Here is a 21,385-nt window from a genome sequence, read left to right as displayed (position 1 = left end):
GGGGCTTAAATTCAGGGCCTGGGCTCTGTCCCTGACCCTCTCTTTCTCAAGGTTAATGCTCTACCACTAGAGCCACAACACCACTTCTGGCTTCTTCTAGTTAAGTACTACTCAGGAATACATCCCAGGACTTTATGCAGGAGCTCAACCACTAAACCACATTTATAGCCCCAAGTTCTATTTTTTAAATTTATTTAAATATATAGAATTTGGAAAGAATAGATGATGGTGATGATGATGATGATGATGATGATGATGATGATGATGATGATGATGATGATGATGATGATGATGATTTTGTCCATCTGGGGCTTGAACTTGGGGCCTTGATGATGTCTCTGAGGTATTTTACTCAAGGCTAGGAATCTACCACTTGAGACACAGCTCCACTTCTGGCTTTTTGTGATAACTGGAGAAAAAGTCTCAGACTTTTTTTTCCTGGGATGGCTTCGATTTGTCATCCTCAAATCTCAAATCTCAGCCTCCTGAGTAGTTAGGATTATAAGTGTGAGCCACTGGTATAGATCCTTATTTTGAGTTTTATCTACATAAGATGGAGTCCAGATTTTTGTTTATGTTTTTCATCCTAAGACAGCCGGTATTATCTTTAAAATGCATTTACCATTGAAGAGATTAAAAATATTTATACACTTAGTTTTCCTTAATGCACAATGCCAATAGCTTCTTCAAATTTCAAATTCATTTTCCAAGGATTTTTTATGTATTTTTATTTTTTATGAGTGCATACTCATTGTATAAAGAGTTCTTGTTGTGATATCATACATGTATACAATGTGCCATGATCAAATTTATCCTATTATTATTTCTTGTCCTTGTCCTCCTACTTTTAAAGTTTTAATAGATTTCATTCTATTTTCATATATACTCATGAAGTACTTTAATCATTTAATATATGTTTGAAGATTTTGGAAATTCTCAAAATGCTTTGGCTAATGTCATCACAATGGTGACTGAATTCTGCACAATAAAGTTTATAAGACTTGTGGCCTCAACCACGGTTCAAAAGTACTTTGGTGATGTAAGCTACCTGGTTAGGGTAGAAATGGATTCTTTACTTTATCAAATACAGAAAGTACTTTAGAGCCATTTGGTGATTGAATATTCCAAAGCTTACTTGATTATTATTATGATCATTTTCTTATAACAATTCACTGCATAGTACTTTTAAAATAAGTGATATTAACTTTGGTTAGAATCCATTCTTGTCAAATAGAGAGTTGAAAAATGGGTAAGTAAATGTCTGTCAAATCTGTTTAACTTATTGAAAGTTGTGCATTTAAAATTTTTCTTTGACCTCAGAATTAGGCAAATTCTGTGAAAGTTATATGTACAGGACTTATATCAAAGTAGCTTATATCAAATGTCTCCAAGTGTAAGTGAACCAAAAAATTCAAGACTCATAACCTCACATTGATTTATTGTTATTAGTGATCTCCAAGAAAGAAATGATTCCTAGAGAACACATTCTAATATTTGATGACCATCACTCACACATGTGTTTTAATAATTATGTCAGAGATTGAATATTAGAGTATGAGCCCATTTTTTCAAGTTAGTGACTAGAATCTAAAGAACCATTTCTGTAAAACACAATTCTTCAATTGTCCCTTAGCATTTTCATATTGAAATAATTTCCTTGTGTGAAAATTTAAATTTCTAAATTTCTAATGAGCAAAAAAAGATCTTACTTTGATCTTTCCAGCTTTTCATGGCCCTCTGTTAGATTAGGTTTTGAACTAAAATTGGTGGTTTACAGCAGGCTAAATTAGTTCTCACAATTTTGTATGCTATCCTATATATTTACATTTAAAATTGGTCTGACCTTCTAATCTATGGTAACATGTTTATTTTTATTTTTTTGTTTTGCCCTAAATCATAGTATCTATTAGAGGTCAAACTAATCATTCCATAATTTGCATTTCAAAAATATGTCCTGTCTATTGAACTTGAGTCAGTATCCAATCACTCATAAAACTTAAAAAAATTCAAATTCTAATCTCACTGTTACAATTTAGACATGTCCTTCAACCGTGAACTTATTGAATATCACATCATTTGTGATTTCTTCCCATTCTCACACTTACTTGTGTATCAAATTTAGTATCAAAGAACCATTTTACAATCCATCCTTCTCTCCATAATGTAGAGAGTATGTAATGTACTGCTAATAGGGTTTTATATTGTATTACAAAAATCTGCCTCCTGTCTCATAACTGAGGCATGGAGAAGATAGCTCATAGGACATAAAATGCTGTTAAGTAAAGTGATGTAAAACATCTGTGTGCTGGACAGCTGCAAAGGTTGGAAGGGAGATTTTTGTGGGAAAAGAAGCATACTAATTTTTGTTGGCTTCAGCAATAATCAAGTTGAAGAAACACTGGTAGTTTTCCAAGACCAAAACATCTCCATATGAATGTGTCTTCTGAAAGAACACTTAGAATAATAGAATTGTGTTTTCATCTTTTTAATAGTAACACAGTGGTATTTATTCTTAAGATATCTCTTCGTGGATATTGGTGCTTTAAAAATATTTCCTTTTTGGGAATGGCTGAAGCAAATGGCATAGATGATCAGATATACTGAATTATGATCGAAATCAGCTGTTAGGTTGACAAAAAAGCCACCCAACCCCAAAAGGAAGTCTGAGGTTTTTCCATTCCAAGTCATTGAATTAATTAACTTAATTGTAAGCAGACTCTTAAACAGAGCTCTAAAATGATTGAGAGCCTCTTTTTTTCTTTACTGAAAACAAAATCACATAAATCTGCCTTTGTAAGGCAGATGCTCTGAGACATGTTCCTATCACTGTACTATGTAATAAGGCTCAAGGAAAGCAACAGCAAGCTGAACAGTAATAATTGACAATGACATATGTTTAGTTTTAAAATCTGAGTTGATTTTAAAAACACTATAAAATATTTTCATAGTGTTTTAGAGACTTGCTTGTAGAAAGCTTGTGTTAGAACATGTGGATACTAGCTTTGTATGCTCTTTGTTTGGTTCTACTGCATATCACTTTCTTTAAAGTTAATTTTATCAGCCAAGAAAATATGCAGAGAGAAAAGGTAAAATTAGCTTTTGGTTGTTTTTAATAGTAAAATGGTTAACTTTTCTCTAATGTGTAGTTTTATGAGTTTATATTATGTTTCCATGGGAACTTTCTCTGTACATATTTTATGCTGTTTCCCAAAAGAATGCAGTTATAAGAGAAACATGAAATTTGGCAGTTAAATGAGGTAACGGTTATGGAATCTCCGAGGTTAGAGAATAGAATTAAGAGAAAAATAGTCAAATACTTCTTGGATCTTTAAGTTGTTCATGTCAATCAAAGTAGATCAATGCTTCTTTCAGAAAATGAAGGCAGAAAGTTTTCTTTCTTTTATAAATAAAGAGGAAAAAGTTATTTAACACATGCTTAAAGACTCCAATTCTTTTTCTCGTTTTGTTAAGATAAAAAGGGATAAATAGTGAAAAGCTTTAAGGTAGTTTTAAATGTAACATAAATAAAAATCAAGTTTTTGTTATAAAAAATTGATGTGTTTAGGCTATAAAAATGTTTTGGGAACTGGTGACAGCTATTAACAGCACATGCTAGTGGTCCAGCATCCAGGAAAAAAATAAAAACAATCAGAAATCGTTATTGCCTTATTCCAATTTTCAATGAAATCATATCATCTTATCAGTAATTTTTTTTTTGACAAAGCAGGTGAAGCCAACATGTGCCCAACTTTATGTTGTTGGGGATATAGAATCTACAAGTACTAAAGTTGTATCATCAAGATTTGGCATTATCTGTTACTACAACTAGTTTTAAGCTGCAACTTAAGCTGAAACTATGGCTTTCCTCAAAATAGTCACTTTGGCATTCAGCGACAACTTATTTTTTATTTTTTTTCTTACTAAAGAACAATTTTATATGAAAAACCCAATCTTTATCACTTAGTGGTTACAGCACTGTCACTTTTAAATACAGTTTGAGTTTCTATAAACAGACTAGGTATTATCTATAAATCTGGAGTCACTATAATACAGTATTTTATAATGATAGCCTGAATCCACTCTTTTTGATGATGCTCTACGTTGCTCAAGTGATTTGTAATTATAGATCTAAAAGACCTCATGTGGGTACTCAGCTTCTGTACATTTGCATTTCATACTAATGTAAGACTAGCACTAATACCCTGTACAGATACGAACATGGTGTGGAAAACACAGAAACATTGTTGAACCACAGCAACTGCTAGCCAGACTCTGCCAGATATATTTTATAATTTCAATTAGAGACTAGTCAACACAGTTGAAAGGAAGAATCAAGTGAAGAATAATATCAAAATGTTTAATGTCTTGTTTGGATGGAAGTCTCCACCTGATGGACAATGTAGTGGTTTATATGTAACTCGTTTCCATTTGATGTGACTTTTTTTTGTTTTGCATTCTGAAATATTCTCTTTCTCTTGGGACACTGGAGTTTGAGAAGGAAGAACTATGTGGAGAAAACTAGCAGCAGGGTACAGTACCAAGAATAATAGTATCAATTTTTATTAGGCTTCTTGTTGCTGCTGTACTTTTTGATAAAGTGTCTAGTATATCCCATTTCCATACTAATAATTTTTGGACTTCTTGCCTTAAAATGACATACTATTCATTTTTTCCTTAACGGAGAGCAGTCATTCATATCTATGGCTAAAAGCAATCATGACTCCTACCAGATAAAACAATTTACCAATTTGTGACTAGGAAACCATCAATTAACTGTTTAGGGTGCATTCAAGTATTCATTTTAGATTCTTTTCTACCACAAAACAATTTTGATTCACTTGATAATACACAGGACATGCAGCAACACTAAACAAACACTGGGCATACAGCTTTTTATCAATGACTTGTCTAATCGACTCTTTGAAATTATTTTTCTAGCAAAACAGAATATATCAGAGGCTACAACCACCGAAATGAATATCCTCATAGAAACAGCAGCGGCCAGTTTATCCAAAGAACCACAAATGGTACTCGACAGAACCACACCAATCATCCCTTTCACTACCAAATTACCTATCATTACTGCAACGTTCCCTCCTGCAGGAAATATAGTTAATTTTGAACAAAAATCCACAGTTCAATCACAGGCTGTCACAGACAGATTAGTCACTAAGTCACCCACACCTGCCTGGGATATGAAGAAGCCTTGGGATATGGACAACTCCTTAGCATCTGTTTCAAGACAACCTGAAAAGCCAGACACATCTGACATTGAGGGAGAAGTACTCAGAAGTACCACTAACATCTTCCACCATGCTACTGATGCATGGGATGCTGTCACAGAAGATACACAAACACAAGATTCTGTTACTCAGGCTGAACAAATAGAAGTGGGGCCTTTAACATCTATAGAGAATTCAAAGTACATTCCTTCCAAGGAATTGTCCATAACGGAAACACCATTAGTAACTGAAAAGAAAACCATAAGCATGACTCCTGAATTGGTGACCACAAGTGACTATGGATTCGCCTTGGGAGAAGATGATAGTGAAGACATAACACTTACAAGTAGATCTGGTCAGAGCACTTGGGTCTTTAGTCAAATACCAGAAGTCATTACTGTATCAAAGTCCTCAGAAGATACCACTCCCTCTCAGCTGGAAGATCTGGAGTCTATGTTGGCATCCACAGTTGTTTCACCTGTAACTGTGCCTGACAAATATGGATCATCCACAGACAGTGGAGAAGAAAAACAAACAAATGGTAAGGCAACTAAAGAGTTTTTTGACAAGTTTTTATCTACTACACCTTTTGAACCACATCTTACAGAAGTAGACTTATTTCCTTATTCTGGTGATTCAATGTTAGTAGAAGGAACACCCACAGCTATTCATCCCTCACCACAAGCAGAAATAACGCAAGGAAAAGAAATAACCACAGCACCAAGACCAGAGGGGAGAACAGACACTTACACAGATGATGGAATGCAAGAAAAGGTGACCAAAGATTCACTGACACATAAACCAGAAGAAGAGGATTTCTCTGGAATGAAGGTCTCTACACCTTCTTTTGAGCAAGTTGATTTTACAGAGCCTTCCCCAACACTGACAACAGTGAAATTAAGAGCCATGCCAACAGAAGCAAGAGATGTGGAGGAAGTCACCACAGCTCATAGATTAGAAGCAGATGACTTTCAAGATACTATAAAGTATGATGAAGATATCACAACAGCTCATTTGACCCGCAGTACTTTTGTGGAGGTGGTCACTGTCTCAAAGTGGTCATGGGAAGAAACCAATGCAACGTCAAAGCCCTTAGATGCCACAGAAGATGCAGGTGCCCCCAAATTACCCCCCATATTCCTCACAACTATCGGGGTGAATGGAAAGGATGAAGAAGCCCCAAGTTTCACAGAAGAAGGAAGAGATCAAGTTGCTTTTATTCCAGATAGTACTCCATCAACATTGGAAAAGTTGACTGAGAAAGACTTCACTTTGGGGAAATTCACAGTTCAAGATCAGCCAACTCCATCTGTTGGCACTGCAGAGATGTCAACTCTGAGACAGTCTACAACTGAAGGAAGAGTTCTCCCTGCTACAAGCACAGAAGGTCAGGTTGTTCATGTGACACTGGAAGAAAGTGGTTTGGGTGAAGGAGAAGACATAGATGCCTCCAAACCACTATTTACTCTGCCTCCAATTACACACATCTCAGAGGCAGAAGATTTGGCATTTGTTAATGATAGTAGCACGCAGGAGCCTACTCCTTATGTGGCTACTTCCCATACCATTCCTTTTTCTGTAATTCCCAAGACAGAATGGGGAGTACCTTCTGTTACATCAGAAGGTGAAGTTCTAGGTGAACCTTCCCAAGACATACAAGTCATTGATCAGACTCACCTAGAAGCAACTATGTCTTCTGAAACATTGAGAACAACCACAGAAATCACACAGGCAACCAGTCAGGATGAATTCATTTGGAACGAGCAAACCACCAGGAAACCAGTGCCTCCTCTCAGTTCTACAGCAAGCAGGCCAAGAGAGGCAACACCATTCGATGAGGAAGAGGGTAACGGATCAGCATATACAGTCTTTGAAGATAGTTTGGTGACAGATTCTGACAGAATCTCTGTTTTAGAACCAACTTCGGTTGGAAAAATTGAAGATGGTCTGGCATACTCACCTGGTGCAATCACTGAGCACAAAGCAGAGACAGATGAGATGGTAACACTAACATCGAGCATCAAGCCAAAAGTAGTTGTAAGTCCAGAAGCTGAAGGGAGTAGTTCAACAGAGTTTGTGTCACCTTTGAGTCCTTTCAGCACTCACGTCACCGAGCTGGTCAGGGAAACCACCACCGAGGAAGGAGAGAAAACATCCCTGGATGACATTGAGGCAGGCTCAGGATTATTTGAAAAGCCCCAAACCACAGAACTTACAAGTGATATCATAGCCACTTTCGGTTCAATAGACAGACTTCACCCAACTTCAGCATTGGAACTGCCTTCAGCACCCACTGAGAAGCCACATCTCATTGACTGGGAGCCCATTGAGAAAAGTACCCTTGACACAGTACTTATTACAGACACAACATCCCAGGTCCCTCCCCCCACCCTCACTGATACTACAACTAAGGCAATAGAAACTGGTATTGATAAAGAGTATTATTCGACTTCAAAGACTTCTGCTACCCAACCAACAAGAATACCCACTTTGGAAAGCGAAGAAGCACTTTCCACTCCACAGCCCTCAGAAGGGACAAAATTCCACCATGACATAAATGTTTATATTATTGAGGTCAGAGAAAACAAGACAGGTAAGTCTTTGCTTTCAAGGCAATCAACATTTTATCTTGAACGTTACTTTTGGAAAAAAAATCAACCAAATCATGTCATTAAAAGATAACTGGAGTGTCAAAAATGTATTAGTTTCATAGATTTGTACAAGAGCTTGAAGAATATAGAATTTGGAAAAATGTTAGGAATGAATTTTTGTGTTAAAAGCCATCAGGAGCCCTGCTTTGTCATCTAATATCACCAAATCATCACTGTTACATCACCTCAGAGCATTCAGAATGAAGTGTTTTAATTTCAGTGTCTTTCCATACATTACTACTCAAATGTAGCACTAGACTGTGTTAACATTCCATTGGTCTGTAACTATTAACCTTTAGTTCTTACCATGTGAACAGCTAAAATGATTTCCCAATATCCCTAGGTCTGACAGAAAGACATCTAAAGGTTTGCTTTGTTTTGTTTTTCTTTCAATGTTTTGCTGGTTTGTTATATAAACTTGGGAGATGGGTAATAGGTTTCTAGTTTGAATGCTATTCTAAATCAAATTCAGCATATTTTAGCTTATTGTATTTGTTTCCTGTTACCTTAATGTACCTTTAAACTTTTAGAATAAATACTATCAAGCTTACTTTTAAGGATTGCTATAATTTATTGTATTGGATAGAATTTCAGAAGGTAGATATGTCAGCAATACCTTTATTTGTTTTGCGATTTAGCTGCTTCATTTCTAGAAATCCTATGGTTCCTACTATTCCTTTCAAATATCATAAGTCTTTGTCAGAGTTCTTGAAAATTCTTCCTTTATATTGTAATACTTTCAATTGCCATTATCCAGTATGACTAATTCTTGTCTAATTTTCAATTTGGTAGGCTGAGTTGAGAATGTAAATCACATACAGTTCAATGGATTTGTTCTGGTTTGTTTGTCTCTTGTAACTTAAGATCACTGATTTCAGTAGGATGCTCTATTCTAATTTTAATATAAAAATCAGAAATACTTACTTTTCCTTGTCATGGCTCTGAAAAGACAGACTGCAAAGATGACTTTTAGCAAGATTACTCTTACACTTGGAATATGTACACTCTATAGGGAAGGAGTCATTGTCTGAAGATTGATATCATCCTTAATTAGAACAATCAGGATTGCATGTGTTAAAAACAACCATGCAGCTTTATTGTCAAGCCAGATGGCATCCAGTGTTGTTGATGGATACTTCATGGCTTTTATAAGCTCCTGTTATCCTGAATTTTCCAGGTGTAAAAGTTTGTGTGTGGCAGTTAATAGCATATGAGAGAACATATCTGTGAGAATCAAAGCAAATCTTTATTTCTTGGTGTACTTTAAAGTGACTAGGATTGAAGCATGATTTCTTAGTAAGCTGTTTCATGGAAATGGTAGCATTCTACTCTTCTATATTTCTTTCCATTTTCCAAAACTGCGGAAGGAAAATGGAGGATATGACAAGATATAGGAGTGGGTGTTGCTGTTATCAGAATTTTTTTAAAATGACAGAAAAAAGTAACAGTAGGAGAGAAAGCACATTAATATGTAAGGAAGTAAATTACTAACACAACTTAATTTGATAATTTTGAAAATACTTTAACTATATAGTGTCTTTTTCTCAATATATATCAGTCAGTTATGTGTGTGTATACACATTAGTATACATATATACTAAGAAGAAATCCAAAAATATAAAATACTAAAATATTCTGATTGTAACAACTTTTATAAATGGGAAACTGGGTTAAGGTTAGGATTATTAAAATGCAATAGAAAAAATAAAACTTGATATTCCCAGAAGAGATAGAAGTCATCAGGAGAGGAAAAACACTTCAACAAAACTTAGTTATAATTGGTTGCACAAGGGAAGATCTGAGCAACCTAATATTGAATCAATTGATAAAAAAGTAGATGTTTGTATGCAAGTTGTGAATGTAATGGCGCTAAAATTGGGAAAGTTGGTGTTTTTATTTTTTCACATTTAACAGATGGGGCCGTGCTTTGCTTGCTCCCAAGCTAGTTTTATTATGTGTTGATAATACTTACACAGAAAATTATATGGAATACTTAGTCACTCCATCAGGCAGAATTCCAATGGGGAAGGAATGCAAATATGGAGATGTCTAATTATCATCTTGGGATTTCTTGTTCTCTATATATACTTTTCTCCTTAAGATTAGCAATCTTATATATTGTCTTTAGAAGACAATGAGGTTTACTCCAGCCAGCTGCTCACTTACACTGCTCCTATTTGTTTTCCAAGAGAAATTTAATTTTCTAACATCTTAAACTTTAGGAAGAAAAAAATCATTAAAGCAGATGTTCAGTAATGAGTTGTAAGGCAGGTGTATATTATGAGTAAGGAAAAATGTATGTGTTCTTGGAAAAACTGATCTTTTTATGTTGTCAGAGTAGACAATCTTTGGTGCATGTGTGACCTTGTGTGAATCTATTCACTACATTACAATTGGTCTTTACTATGTACATTGCGTATTCAAATAAGCAAACAAGCCACTCCATGCTATGCTTAACCAAGGCATTCATAATTTTTGCTATGCTCAGCAAGTCGTATAACTCCCGATTTCTTTTTTCTCTTCAAAATACTATTAAACAAAACATGCTACCCATGACATGCTTATGTTATATTTGCTCAAACGAATCTTAATAGCAGTCTAAAGTTCTGTTGCTAGAGGGCAACTGTAGTTAGCAGTTAAAAAACCTGAAGGAATTTTTCAGCTCATAAAATTTTTATGAGCTGAAAAATGCTACAGGGTGTGATTAACAATGGTTTAGGGGATCCTGAAAACTTGACTCCTGTCTATTTCAAGAGTAATTTGCACACCTGCATTTCAAAAGATGATTGAAAGGGTTTCTTTGTGAAAATGTGTAAAGGCTACAGGGTTTGAAGGCATAGGAAGAGTTTCTCCAGTTCTAGATTTTTTTTTAAGAACACTACAACTTAATCATCTCAAATGGTCTGAATTAATAAATAGAACTGTTTATGTTTTCAAAATTGGATGTGTTAGCATCTTCAAGTCAAAGAAGTATTTGAAAATACATAGTTATCAAATATCAACATCATGCAAATGCTCATAGTAATAATCTTTATATAGCTTCTTATTTTTCACATTTACAAGTTCATATGAGCTGCCAGGTCAGGCCTGTTAGATGACTTGTTAGATTCTTTTAGATTTTTTAAATATAAAATTTGGAATCTATCTATCTAAGTATAAGACAAGTATAAAGGCAATATTGAACTAAATGATATGTAGATTAACCTAATGAAAAATTTCGACTTAATGCTGTTACAAGCTAATTAGATTTCAAGAAGGATGATGTTTGATCCCTTAAATTAGAATTTTTTGCTTTGTTTCCTTATGGAGAATTATTTTATCTAATTGTTCACATAATTCAGAAATAACTTCCATCTCATTAGTTTTTTCTACTTTTTTATACTTTGAGAAAAAAAATATATCTGGCCAAAGATTTATTTTCTTAGTATCATAGTGTTAGGGAGTAGGTAAAGAGTAAGAGACCTTGTCTCTGTAAGAGACAAATATCTGAGAAATACCAGTGGGTTTGGGTTTTTCTTTGTTTATTTATTTATTTATTTTTTTGGTGCCTGATTACTGTCCCCAGGCTATTTTGCTCAAGGCTAGAGCTCTACTACTTGAACCTTAGCTCTCTACTTCTGTCATTTCCCTGGTTAATTTAAGATAAGAGTCTCAAGGACTTTAGATCTGGGCTGGCTTTGGATTTTGATCCTCAGATCTTAGCTTCCTGAGTAGTTTTGATTACAGGTGTGAACCACTAGTGCCTGGCTGCATATACCAGTTTTTATACTCACAGTCTAATCACAGTCATTGTTGGATTCACTAATGTTCATAATCTAATTTTTAAAATAACATTTTATAGAATTTCAGATAATTTTTAACTTTTTATCCTAAAGGTGAACAGAGGGATTGCAGCTACCTAAGTCCAGTAATGAGTTCATTTCTTTTTTTCATAATTTTTATTGTACAGACACTGTAGAGAGGAGTTACAGTTACATGCGTAAGGTAATGAGTACATTTCTTATTGAGCATTGTTACCCCCTACTTTATTCTTCCCCTAGATAATTAAATAGGAAAGTTACTTTGAGATTAAAAAAATATTGGATCAGATTCTATTATTTGAACAACGTCATACTAAAAACCTCTGTATCCTGCAAGGGAAGCTGTGTTTGACAACACAGAGGGAGTTGCTTGTAAACCCCATTTTCTGGGAATATCACTCTTAACCTCCTGTAGTATTCTAGAATAATGAATAATAATGCAGTTTTGGACCAACAACTGAAAAAGAGATTGTATCATCTAGGTAATTTTAAAAGGAAACTTTTAAAATTGGGTTGTTATCAATACCTTTCACTGTAATGTTACACATTTATTTTTAGATAGCTTTCTGTATGGTATTGAACAAATCCAATTAAGGAAATGCAGCTTCAATCTTATTGATATCTGTGTGTTACTAGTGAGTGTATAGGTGCATTTCCAAGTGTCACATGTATGTATAGAACTAAAGTATCATCAAGTTCACATTTCTAGCTCTGTATTGTCACACTACTTTTTTTTCTATGTTCTCACTGAACCTCAGAGATAAATTGTGAGACAATTAAGGAGTACAGATGACAAAAGTGCTCTGGATCTGATTTTATTGGTCATATAATCAGTAGCTTGTTCCTCTTTGGAGCAATTTTTCAGTAAGCCATTCTCCATGAAAGTAGGAACACTAATCCCTTCCTTATTGGCCTGGGTGCTACCCTAACCTTTAATTTCTGAAAGATCATACAATCTGGAATGTTTTGTTAGCCCAATGACCTTAATGAAGTAATCAAACAATTTGAAGTGTTTTCTTTGGAAGTTGAGGTTTAACAACAAAAGAGGTGTTTTGTGGATTCTTATTTTCTTCCTAAATCACACGAGTGCATTGTAAAATTGACACTTGCAGTTACAACTTCACCATTACCAAAACCACCACGGAGTTAGGGATATTATCCAAAGACAAATACCATTTAATAACTATTTACATCTATCTTGAGAGAGATGAACATATCATCTCTAATCAGAGTATAATCAATCAAGAATTAGCTTCAGGTAAAGCTATAACATGCTCAGTGATTTGGTTTAAGGAGGGAGAAAAAGAAATATAAACCATAGACTCTGCTCTGAAGCTTTGAAATACATATTATAGAGCTAGTCTTAACCTAATCAAATATAATTGTCATACAGAAACATATAATTACACATTAGGTAATGTGATAAGACAGAATGAATTACAGACTATGTCAGCAAAGTAAGGAATCAATGAAAGGAGGAAGTGAAAGAATACTTTGCAAGAAGGAAGAGACTTAAACCCATCCTTGTTGGAAGGGTAACTTAAAAACAAACCTATTGCTTCCCAACCTAGGCCCATTGGGCCTAATGAACTCCAAGGATAGATAACTATTTTTCTAAATGAGGCTGTGATAGCAGAGAAGACATGCTTACTTCAGAAGCTCAATTCTGAGAATTTACCCAGAACTCTACTTGCAGAAAACAGAGATAGGCAGTCAAGTTCCTTAGGAAGAAATATTCTCACTTTTTTTTAATACTGCAACGATTCTTACATTCTTAAAATGATAGCATCTTTTTCAGACGTGTGTTTGACTTTGCAAAAGATATCGCCAACCGGTATTGCAGCTTAGAATTATAGACTTCCAAAGTTATAAGTGCTTACATACCCAAAGGTTTATAACCTCTTAATGGAAGTGGAGTCATGAAGAGGACAGAGCAGGACCTCTAAATTGAGAAATCTGGAGTCTGGCTTTGTTTTTGCTTGTCTGCATTGTGAACCTAAAAGTTTCTTAAATTTGTCAGGATTTTAAAATTTAAACTAGAAGATGAATACAATGGTTTTCCTTATACAGAATATCCTGTTAACTTTGAGCTGTACTCTTTCTTCAAATCATAGAAAAGACAAAATGAGATTTATGAATGTATATTCATATATATATATATATATATGTGTGTGTGTGCAAGAGTAGATCTACATATATTTTTTTGTTGTTGTTTGCTTGTTTTGCCACTCCTGGGGATTGAACTCAGGATCTGGGTGCTGTTCCTGAGCCTCTTTGTACTCAAGGCTAGTGCTTTAGTACTTGAGCCACAGTGCCACTTCCAGCTTTTTTGAGTAGTTTATTGGTGGTAAGAGTCGCAAGGGGATTTTTCTGCTTGGGCTGGCTTTGAACCGTAATCCTCAGATCTCAGCATCTCTAGTAGCTATGATTACAGGCATGAGCCACTTGGCTTGTGTGTGTATATTCACATATATTGAAGTCATTGTCAGCATTATTATTAATATTATTTGGTCCATTGTGGGGTTTGAACTCTGGGCCTAGGCACTGTCCTGAGCTCTTCAGCTCAAAGCAAGTGCTCTACCATTTGAGCCACAGCACCACTTCCAGCTTTCAGGTGGTTTATTGGATATAAGAGTGTCAGGGACTTTTCTGCCTGGCCTGGCTTTGAACTCTGATCCTCAGATATCAGCCTCCTGAGTAGCTAGGATTACAGGCGTGAGCCACCAGTGCCCGGCAGCATTATTATTTTTTATTTGTTTAGTGTTGAATACATTACTAAATCTCCATGGTTACAACATTAAAATTATGGAATGATATTGAAACCTTACAACATTCTGTGAAGAAGGGCTGTGCTTGAGTGCTTTCCATATGTCAATTGCTGTGCTAAGCATGTGACACATTTAATGTATTCTATGTGACTCAAGTACCAAACATAGCACTTGGCATCTGGGAACTACTTAGTAATAATTAATATTTCAATGATAAGAATTATTTTTGACAAATTTCTAGATATAAGAAATTTGTATCATGTTTAAATAGGTAAAAATCATAAAATTCAATTTATAGAGGCCAAATATAACTACCTTGGTGGTTGCATGATAAATGAACATATTGAAATTGTTGCATGAACATATTAAAATGATTCCTCCATGGTTCATGTTAATTTAGCATGATGCATTTTGAATGCCTAGCTGAAGAATGCACAACTCTCACTCCAAGTTTAAGTATTGTATTGAGTCTATTATAAGACCTGAGAACGGAACCTATTAGCTTTCTTTTTCACATGTGAAGATTGGACTTATGATTTGACAACTACCAACTAAAGTCTTTTGATTCTTTTCACAAAAACAATCTTTTCCCCCAAATTCTTTATAAATGTCTCCAGTTATGAGGCCTAGCCTCGTCAAGCATATTCATAGAATGCATGGACATTCCCCGCTGTGTTTTTCTTGTTGTCAAGGAAACCTCCATGTCTCTATACAGGATTACATTCTTCTTTCTTTGAACTGCTCCTCGATGTTTCATTGGTGACATGAATAGAAAGACATGTGCACAAATCTAGATAATATTCAGAACATTTTAAAGGAAAAGGCAAACTAAGGGGAGAGGTCAGCAGGGGTGAAAGGAGCAATAGGTTAAGAGAAAAGGGAGAAAATGGTTTTGGAGTTTTTGAGTTTTCATTTTAATTAACTAAAGCTGTAATTTTTATGTTTTTAAAAAGACATTGCCTAATTTTGTCAGTTTAGCAAATTTATGGCATTGTTTCTCAATGAGGCCAGTTATAAAAAATAGCTGTTATGAAATTATTTCACTTGCAGAAAAGTTCCAAGATTTCTTGGTGGGGTATGACAATGATGTGCTTTGGTGAAAACTGGGGTATTTTCTTCATTTGCATAAAGTATTTTTATTTTTCACAATGTCATTGATTTTAGAGGAAATATAATCTTTTGTACTAGGGCATTACATTTTATTGCACTTTTGAATATTTTTATCTTTAAGTTGTTGTACAAAGGAGTTAGCATTCACCAAAGCAGTTTATGAATACTGTGTACCTTGATCGCTATCATTCTTTTCAACATTCTCGCCCACTGCTCCCAACCCACCTCTTCTTCCCTTTCATATCTTAATTTTAGGTTATCTATCCAATATTTTTGCCTTTCAATAAAGCAGTTTATGTGTACAGTGTATCTTGATCTAAGAGGGATTTCCAGTTCTTTTTAAAGTATGAATCAAGAGTGAAGCATGTCTATTGGCAGGAAGAGTGTGTAATTATTTTTAGTGAAAGATTTAATCCTTTGAAGAAAAACAATATGGTGAACCTTCTAATTACTTGTAAATGATCAGAAGACTATATACAATATTTCCCTATAAATTACTTAAAGTTAAACAGGAGATTAAACCAGGAAAATTACTTGATCAAGTGACTGTATTACCCATGTTGTGGGAGTAGGCATGAAAAGATGAGTGCAGAAATTCAATTTGCAGATAGTCAAGGTAAGCTTTTAATAATAAAAGTGGTACTTCTACTATAAAGTAGTGTATTCCTAGACATATAAATGATCACATGTACTTTTCTCCTTCTCATCTTAGAAAAATTAAAACCTTGAAAGCATCTTGCTAAAGTAAGTTAACAATTCCCTGAGATATGAGGAATACAATAGTTTAAAGTGACTCTGAAGTCATTCAAAGCATGCCAAAGTACTTAGTGCTTATGATTACACATGAGTGCAAAAAATCTGGGTATAATACAAGACTTCAAATTTTCATACATAGAGGGTCTGAAATACAATTTAATGTTTCTCTAATGCCAAAGATGAGATAATATAAGGGACTAAAAGGAACTAACTGTATACTTGTTTGTAAGAAATATTTGTGCTACTTTAAAAGATTTTTAAAGGCCGGGAGCCAATGGCTCACGCCTGCAATCCTAGCTACTCAGGAGGCTGAGATCCGTGGATCACGGTTCAAAACCAACACCGGCAGGAAAGACTGTGAGACTCCTATCTCAATAAACCACCAGAAAACTGAAAGTGTACTGTAGTTCAAGTGGTTGAGTGCTTGTCTTGAGCTGAAAAGCTGAGGGACAACACCCAGGCCCAAAGTTCAAGCCCCACGACTGACAATAAAATAAAATAACAATAAATAAATAAAAGATTTTAATTATTCTTCATTCCTCTAACCAAAGTCTCTCCCCCCCCTCCGCCCCTCTTTCTCTCTGTGTACCAAATGCTTGGACAATGCACAATGTTATAGTACTAAAGTGAAAGCTGTAATAAAAGGAGAGACTTATAGTTGGGTTTTATTTGCTCTATTTTTAATCTTTTCCGAGGAAACTTTTTTTTGTTGGTTGTGGGGCGTGAACTCTGGACCTGGGCACTGTCCCTGCACTCTTCAGCTCAAGGAGAGCACTCTACCACTTGAGCCACAGCGCCACTTCAGTCTTTCTGGTGGTTTATTGGAGATAAGAGTCTCATGGACTTTCCTGCCCGGGCTGCCTTTGAACCGTTATCCTCAGATCTCAGTCTCCTGAGTAGCTAGGATTACAGGCATGAGCCACCGGTGCCCGGTTCAAAGGAAACTTTTATAAACCGAAATTACTTTTTTTCATACAGCTGCTTCTTTCACTTTTTTTTTTATCAACATCGCCTGAAAGTCCTCTAATTACTTAAATATGCTCTCTAGCAAATCCTTCCACTCTTGGAAGTTATAAAACCCCCTAAGCCTTTTCTATAAGCAAGAAGATAGTGATGTCTCCTTAAGTATACTTAGGCTAAGATGACTGTATCTAAACACATTGTTTAGATACAGCATTATTGGAAGCTTGTCTGAAGTTAAAGAAAGTATGTTTTTCATTTATTATCTCAATAACACTCCACCTTTTAACATGTGAGACTATTTAAAACTCTCATTGTTTATATACATATATATATGCATTCTTATATGCATTCTTAGTTGAGAAATATGAGCTCCTTGATCTCTACATGAAGGCTGTCAGTATAAGATAGCATACTTGCCTGGTATTCCACATGGATAAAGGCTGGCAGAGCTAGCAGGAAAATATGGCTCATATAATTCAGTATTGATCTCCCTCTTTTGTCTCTGGGAAGGTCATATATTGGTATAAATATCACATGATGTTCAGACTTAAAGTAAATAAGGATGTAGAAACATTTAAAAAATTTGGGGCATGAGTTTGTATTTTGATTATGAAGTCATTATTTTTTTACAGCAACATATACTGAGTTGGTACTACTCTATGGTGCCAATTTTTATTTTTATATATTTATGTGTGTGTGTGCGTGTGTGTGTGTGTGTGTGTGTGTGTGTGTGTGTGTGTGTCTGTCTGTCTGTCTGTCTGTCTGAGGAAGGGTCTTGCTTTGTTGCTCAGGGTTGGCCTGGGAAATCCTCTTGCTCCCCCCTGCAAGCTGGGTTTAGGGTGCCCGCCTGTACTATCACACTTCGTTAGTAGCCCCCAAATTAGAAAATTTTGAGCATTCAAGATTTTGAGTCTGGTTAAAATTCATGTAAGTTGGTTTTCTTTGTTTACTAAGATGTTAGATAGTTCTCAAGAACGTGAAAGGTGCATGAAAGGGAAACTTTTGCTTCTGTCTGGTTATTGAATCTGTGTGTCTGATAATTCAGACTTCTTTAAATTCTGCATGACTCTTATATTTTTGAAATAAGGTCTTTTTTGTCACATACTAAAACAAATTTCTTTAAACAAAACATATTATCTATCTATGTTAGTGGAGTGGTATAATTTATATTTAATTAAAATTAAAACTCTTTAATGCAAACTGTAAAGTTCCCCCAGGATAATGTGAATTTTAACTAGTGTCCTAAGCATCAGAGCAACTGTGTTTTGTGTCTAGTATGAGTATGAGTGGGAGACTTGTGCTATGTCTACAAAACTCAGCCATGAAGTACTTAAAAATAGTTGTGAATAGTTTGAGGTCAGCTAGCAATAAAGCTTTGTGTGAAATGCCATTAAAAAACCCTATTAACTATAGTAGTAGTATATTCAAGTCAAGCTGTTAAAATATATTTATATAAACAGAAAAGATTATACATGTGCTCTATAGAGTTCTGTGGTTTGACTCTTGAAACCAAATAAAAGTTATATTATCCTTAGAGTGAAATTTTAAAATAGAGCAGTCTTTTATAAGGACTTGTTCATCTAAGAGCTTGGAATGTCAATAGGTCTGTTCACTTGCTCTGTTACTCTGAAATAGAGCAGATTGCCATTTTGGAATGAGACATAATTTTCACAATAGTGCAGGTGTCAGTCTGACCATATATTACAAAGAAGCTTTTCTGGTTTACAATAATTACAGCTATTATAATTCTTTAATAATATGTGTGGTTGGTGGGGGTGGTTACAGGAAAGGAAGATGGAAAGGTAATTTCAGAGGATGAATAAACAAAAAGGACCAACCAGGATTTGGTGATCTGTAAGAGATTATTGATGGGAATTTGGGAAAGAATTTACTGACCTAAATATACAATTAATAGATTTTATACCCTGCCTCCTCTTGCCATGAAATGCTAAGTGTAAAGGAAAAAAAACCTAGATATGCTAGCAGAATAAGATAGAGATGCAAAAGTAGAGAGTCTGTTGGCAAGAAAAAAAAAGTGACTTAAAAGTCCCAAGTAATTACCTCATATCTCACCTTCCAACCAATATTGAGAAACCTTATGAGAACATTTGAAACTTGAGACAATATAAACAATGAGTTTTACTGGACTAATTGTGAGAATTCTCCTTTTAGAAGAAAGGAGCAAAAAATGTTTTTACTCTCATTTTGCATTTTTGTTTTGTTTAAGTCTCTTACACTACATTTTTCTAGAGATCTGCTGTATAACATGAGGATGATAGTTGGCATATTTGCACTAGGGGTTTATTTTTGTTAAATAGAATTTAGCTACTCTTTTTACAGAAATCTAATCACATCCACATACAATCATAGATATTTGTGTGGTTCCCTGTGATAACCACCTTACTATCCTATTATAACCCTCAAATAGACAATAGAATTTGTCAAAACTAGCATTTGTCAAATGTGCATATTGTTATTTATAGATTTTATTCTCAATCACTCTTTATTACTAACAGTGCTAACTGTTCTTTGAGTCATTATGGCAAAATGAAAAACAGAATGGAATTGATTGATGTATTCTTGTTTTCTACTATTCAGAAAGGAAGTCAGATTCAACACTTGGGAGTGAGGTGAATAACTAATTGTAATCTAAAAATTAATTATGGATGATTTGCAATACATACACTCAACACGTTTCTCCTTGAAAGAGTGAGAAAATAATGTAATCAGTCCATTTCTCTAACTTAATACCAAAATATTTATTTTGTGGACAGAGAATATTAGAAAACACACTTGAGGTACTATAAGGTTGAGAAAGCATTGCCATCTGTAGATCTGATATATGATAAGATTCTTAGTAAATTTTGTGCAAGCATTTATTCCTGGGGTGATAATACTGAGAACAAGGCAATATGGTGGTAGTGAGTTTAGTTTTCTAGACAAAATCCAGCAGAGGTGGAATTGAGTTTGTAAAATGTATACAAAGTTTATGTATCTACTATGGTTACATTGCAGTGATATTTATTTTGATTAGGAAATTAAAAATAGTGCATCTAACAGTTGAGTTTTTGTTGCAAAACTTCTTAATGAACTCCAGTTTTACATGTGTTAAGTGATACAACATAAAAGGGTTGCATGTAAAATGAGAATATGTGCAGTTTTAGTTAAGTACATTTGTGAAACTCCACTTACATACCACAAAGTCGTACAAAATAGTTATGACTGATTTTATATTATTATAACTGCTTTTATTCAACTATATTCAAATAGTATTAATAATGATAATACTATTTGACACAATGGTTGCTTATTGGTATTTCAAGAGAATAATCCATGAAAATGGAATTTAAATTTATTCTTGCAAATATTTAAACATTTTCTTTATAGTACATGGCTTACCCAAACTGTATTGTGATGTAATTATCTGAAGATTTTGTTTGTGTCCTCTTCAAAACATATATATGGCAGACACCACAGGATCAGAGTAACAAGTTCAGTAGACTATTGACAAATTTATTCTTTTCAATTATAATTTTGTTAAAAAGACATATAATTATTTTCTTGAACTTGGCAATTAGAAACCACTGCAATATCTGTGGCAGAAATACCTTATATTCATTCCATTATGTTTTTATGATATAGCGTTTAGACAATGCTCTGTTTGACAGACTTCATTCATTTAAATACATTAACTATGTGCCTGAATTTAATTGAAAAGCTGAGGGTATGAGGTAGACTGTTGTGGAAATGTAACAAATCATATGTAAAGAATGAAATTTTAAGGGCCGGGAAGGTGGCTCAGTGGTAGAGTGCTTGCCTTGCATGCCTGAGGCCCTGGGTTCGATTCCTCAGCACCACATAAGCAAAAAGCCGGAAGTGGTGTTGTGGCTCAAGTGGTAGAGCGCTAGCTTTGAGCTGAAGAGCTGAGGGACAGAGCCCAGACCCTGAGTTCAGGCCCCACAACCGGACCCTCCTCCCCCAAAAAAAGAATGAAATTTTAAGATGGAAGGAATTATTGTTAGGCTTAGAATGTCAGACCTACATGAATAGTGTTTTAGTGAGATAAATTACTGAAAATGTGATGGGATACATATGAGTTCTTTGTTTTTCTGAGT

The 21,385-nt window shown here is 34.7% G+C and overlaps 1 protein-coding gene across 1 annotated transcript in view; it reads left to right on the top strand.

Moving 5' to 3' along the window:
- Nucleotides 1–21,385, top strand: part of Vcan (versican) — a 103,574-nt gene that overhangs the window by 40,676 nt on the left and 41,513 nt on the right. The window contains exon 7 of the mRNA XM_013015935.1: nt 4,939–7,815. Coding sequence (XP_012871389.1) covers nt 4,939–7,815 — 2,877 coding nt within the window. The remainder of the gene's footprint in view (nt 1–4,938; nt 7,816–21,385) is intronic.

This window comes from Dipodomys ordii, unplaced genomic scaffold (assembly GCF_000151885.1).
Source record: "Dipodomys ordii isolate 6190 unplaced genomic scaffold, Dord_2.0 Scaffold28, whole genome shotgun sequence".
Classification (NCBI taxonomy): domain Eukaryota; kingdom Metazoa; phylum Chordata; class Mammalia; order Rodentia; family Heteromyidae; genus Dipodomys; species Dipodomys ordii.
Note: the sequence above shows the minus strand (reverse complement) of the source record. Positions and strands in the feature narration are given on the sequence as shown.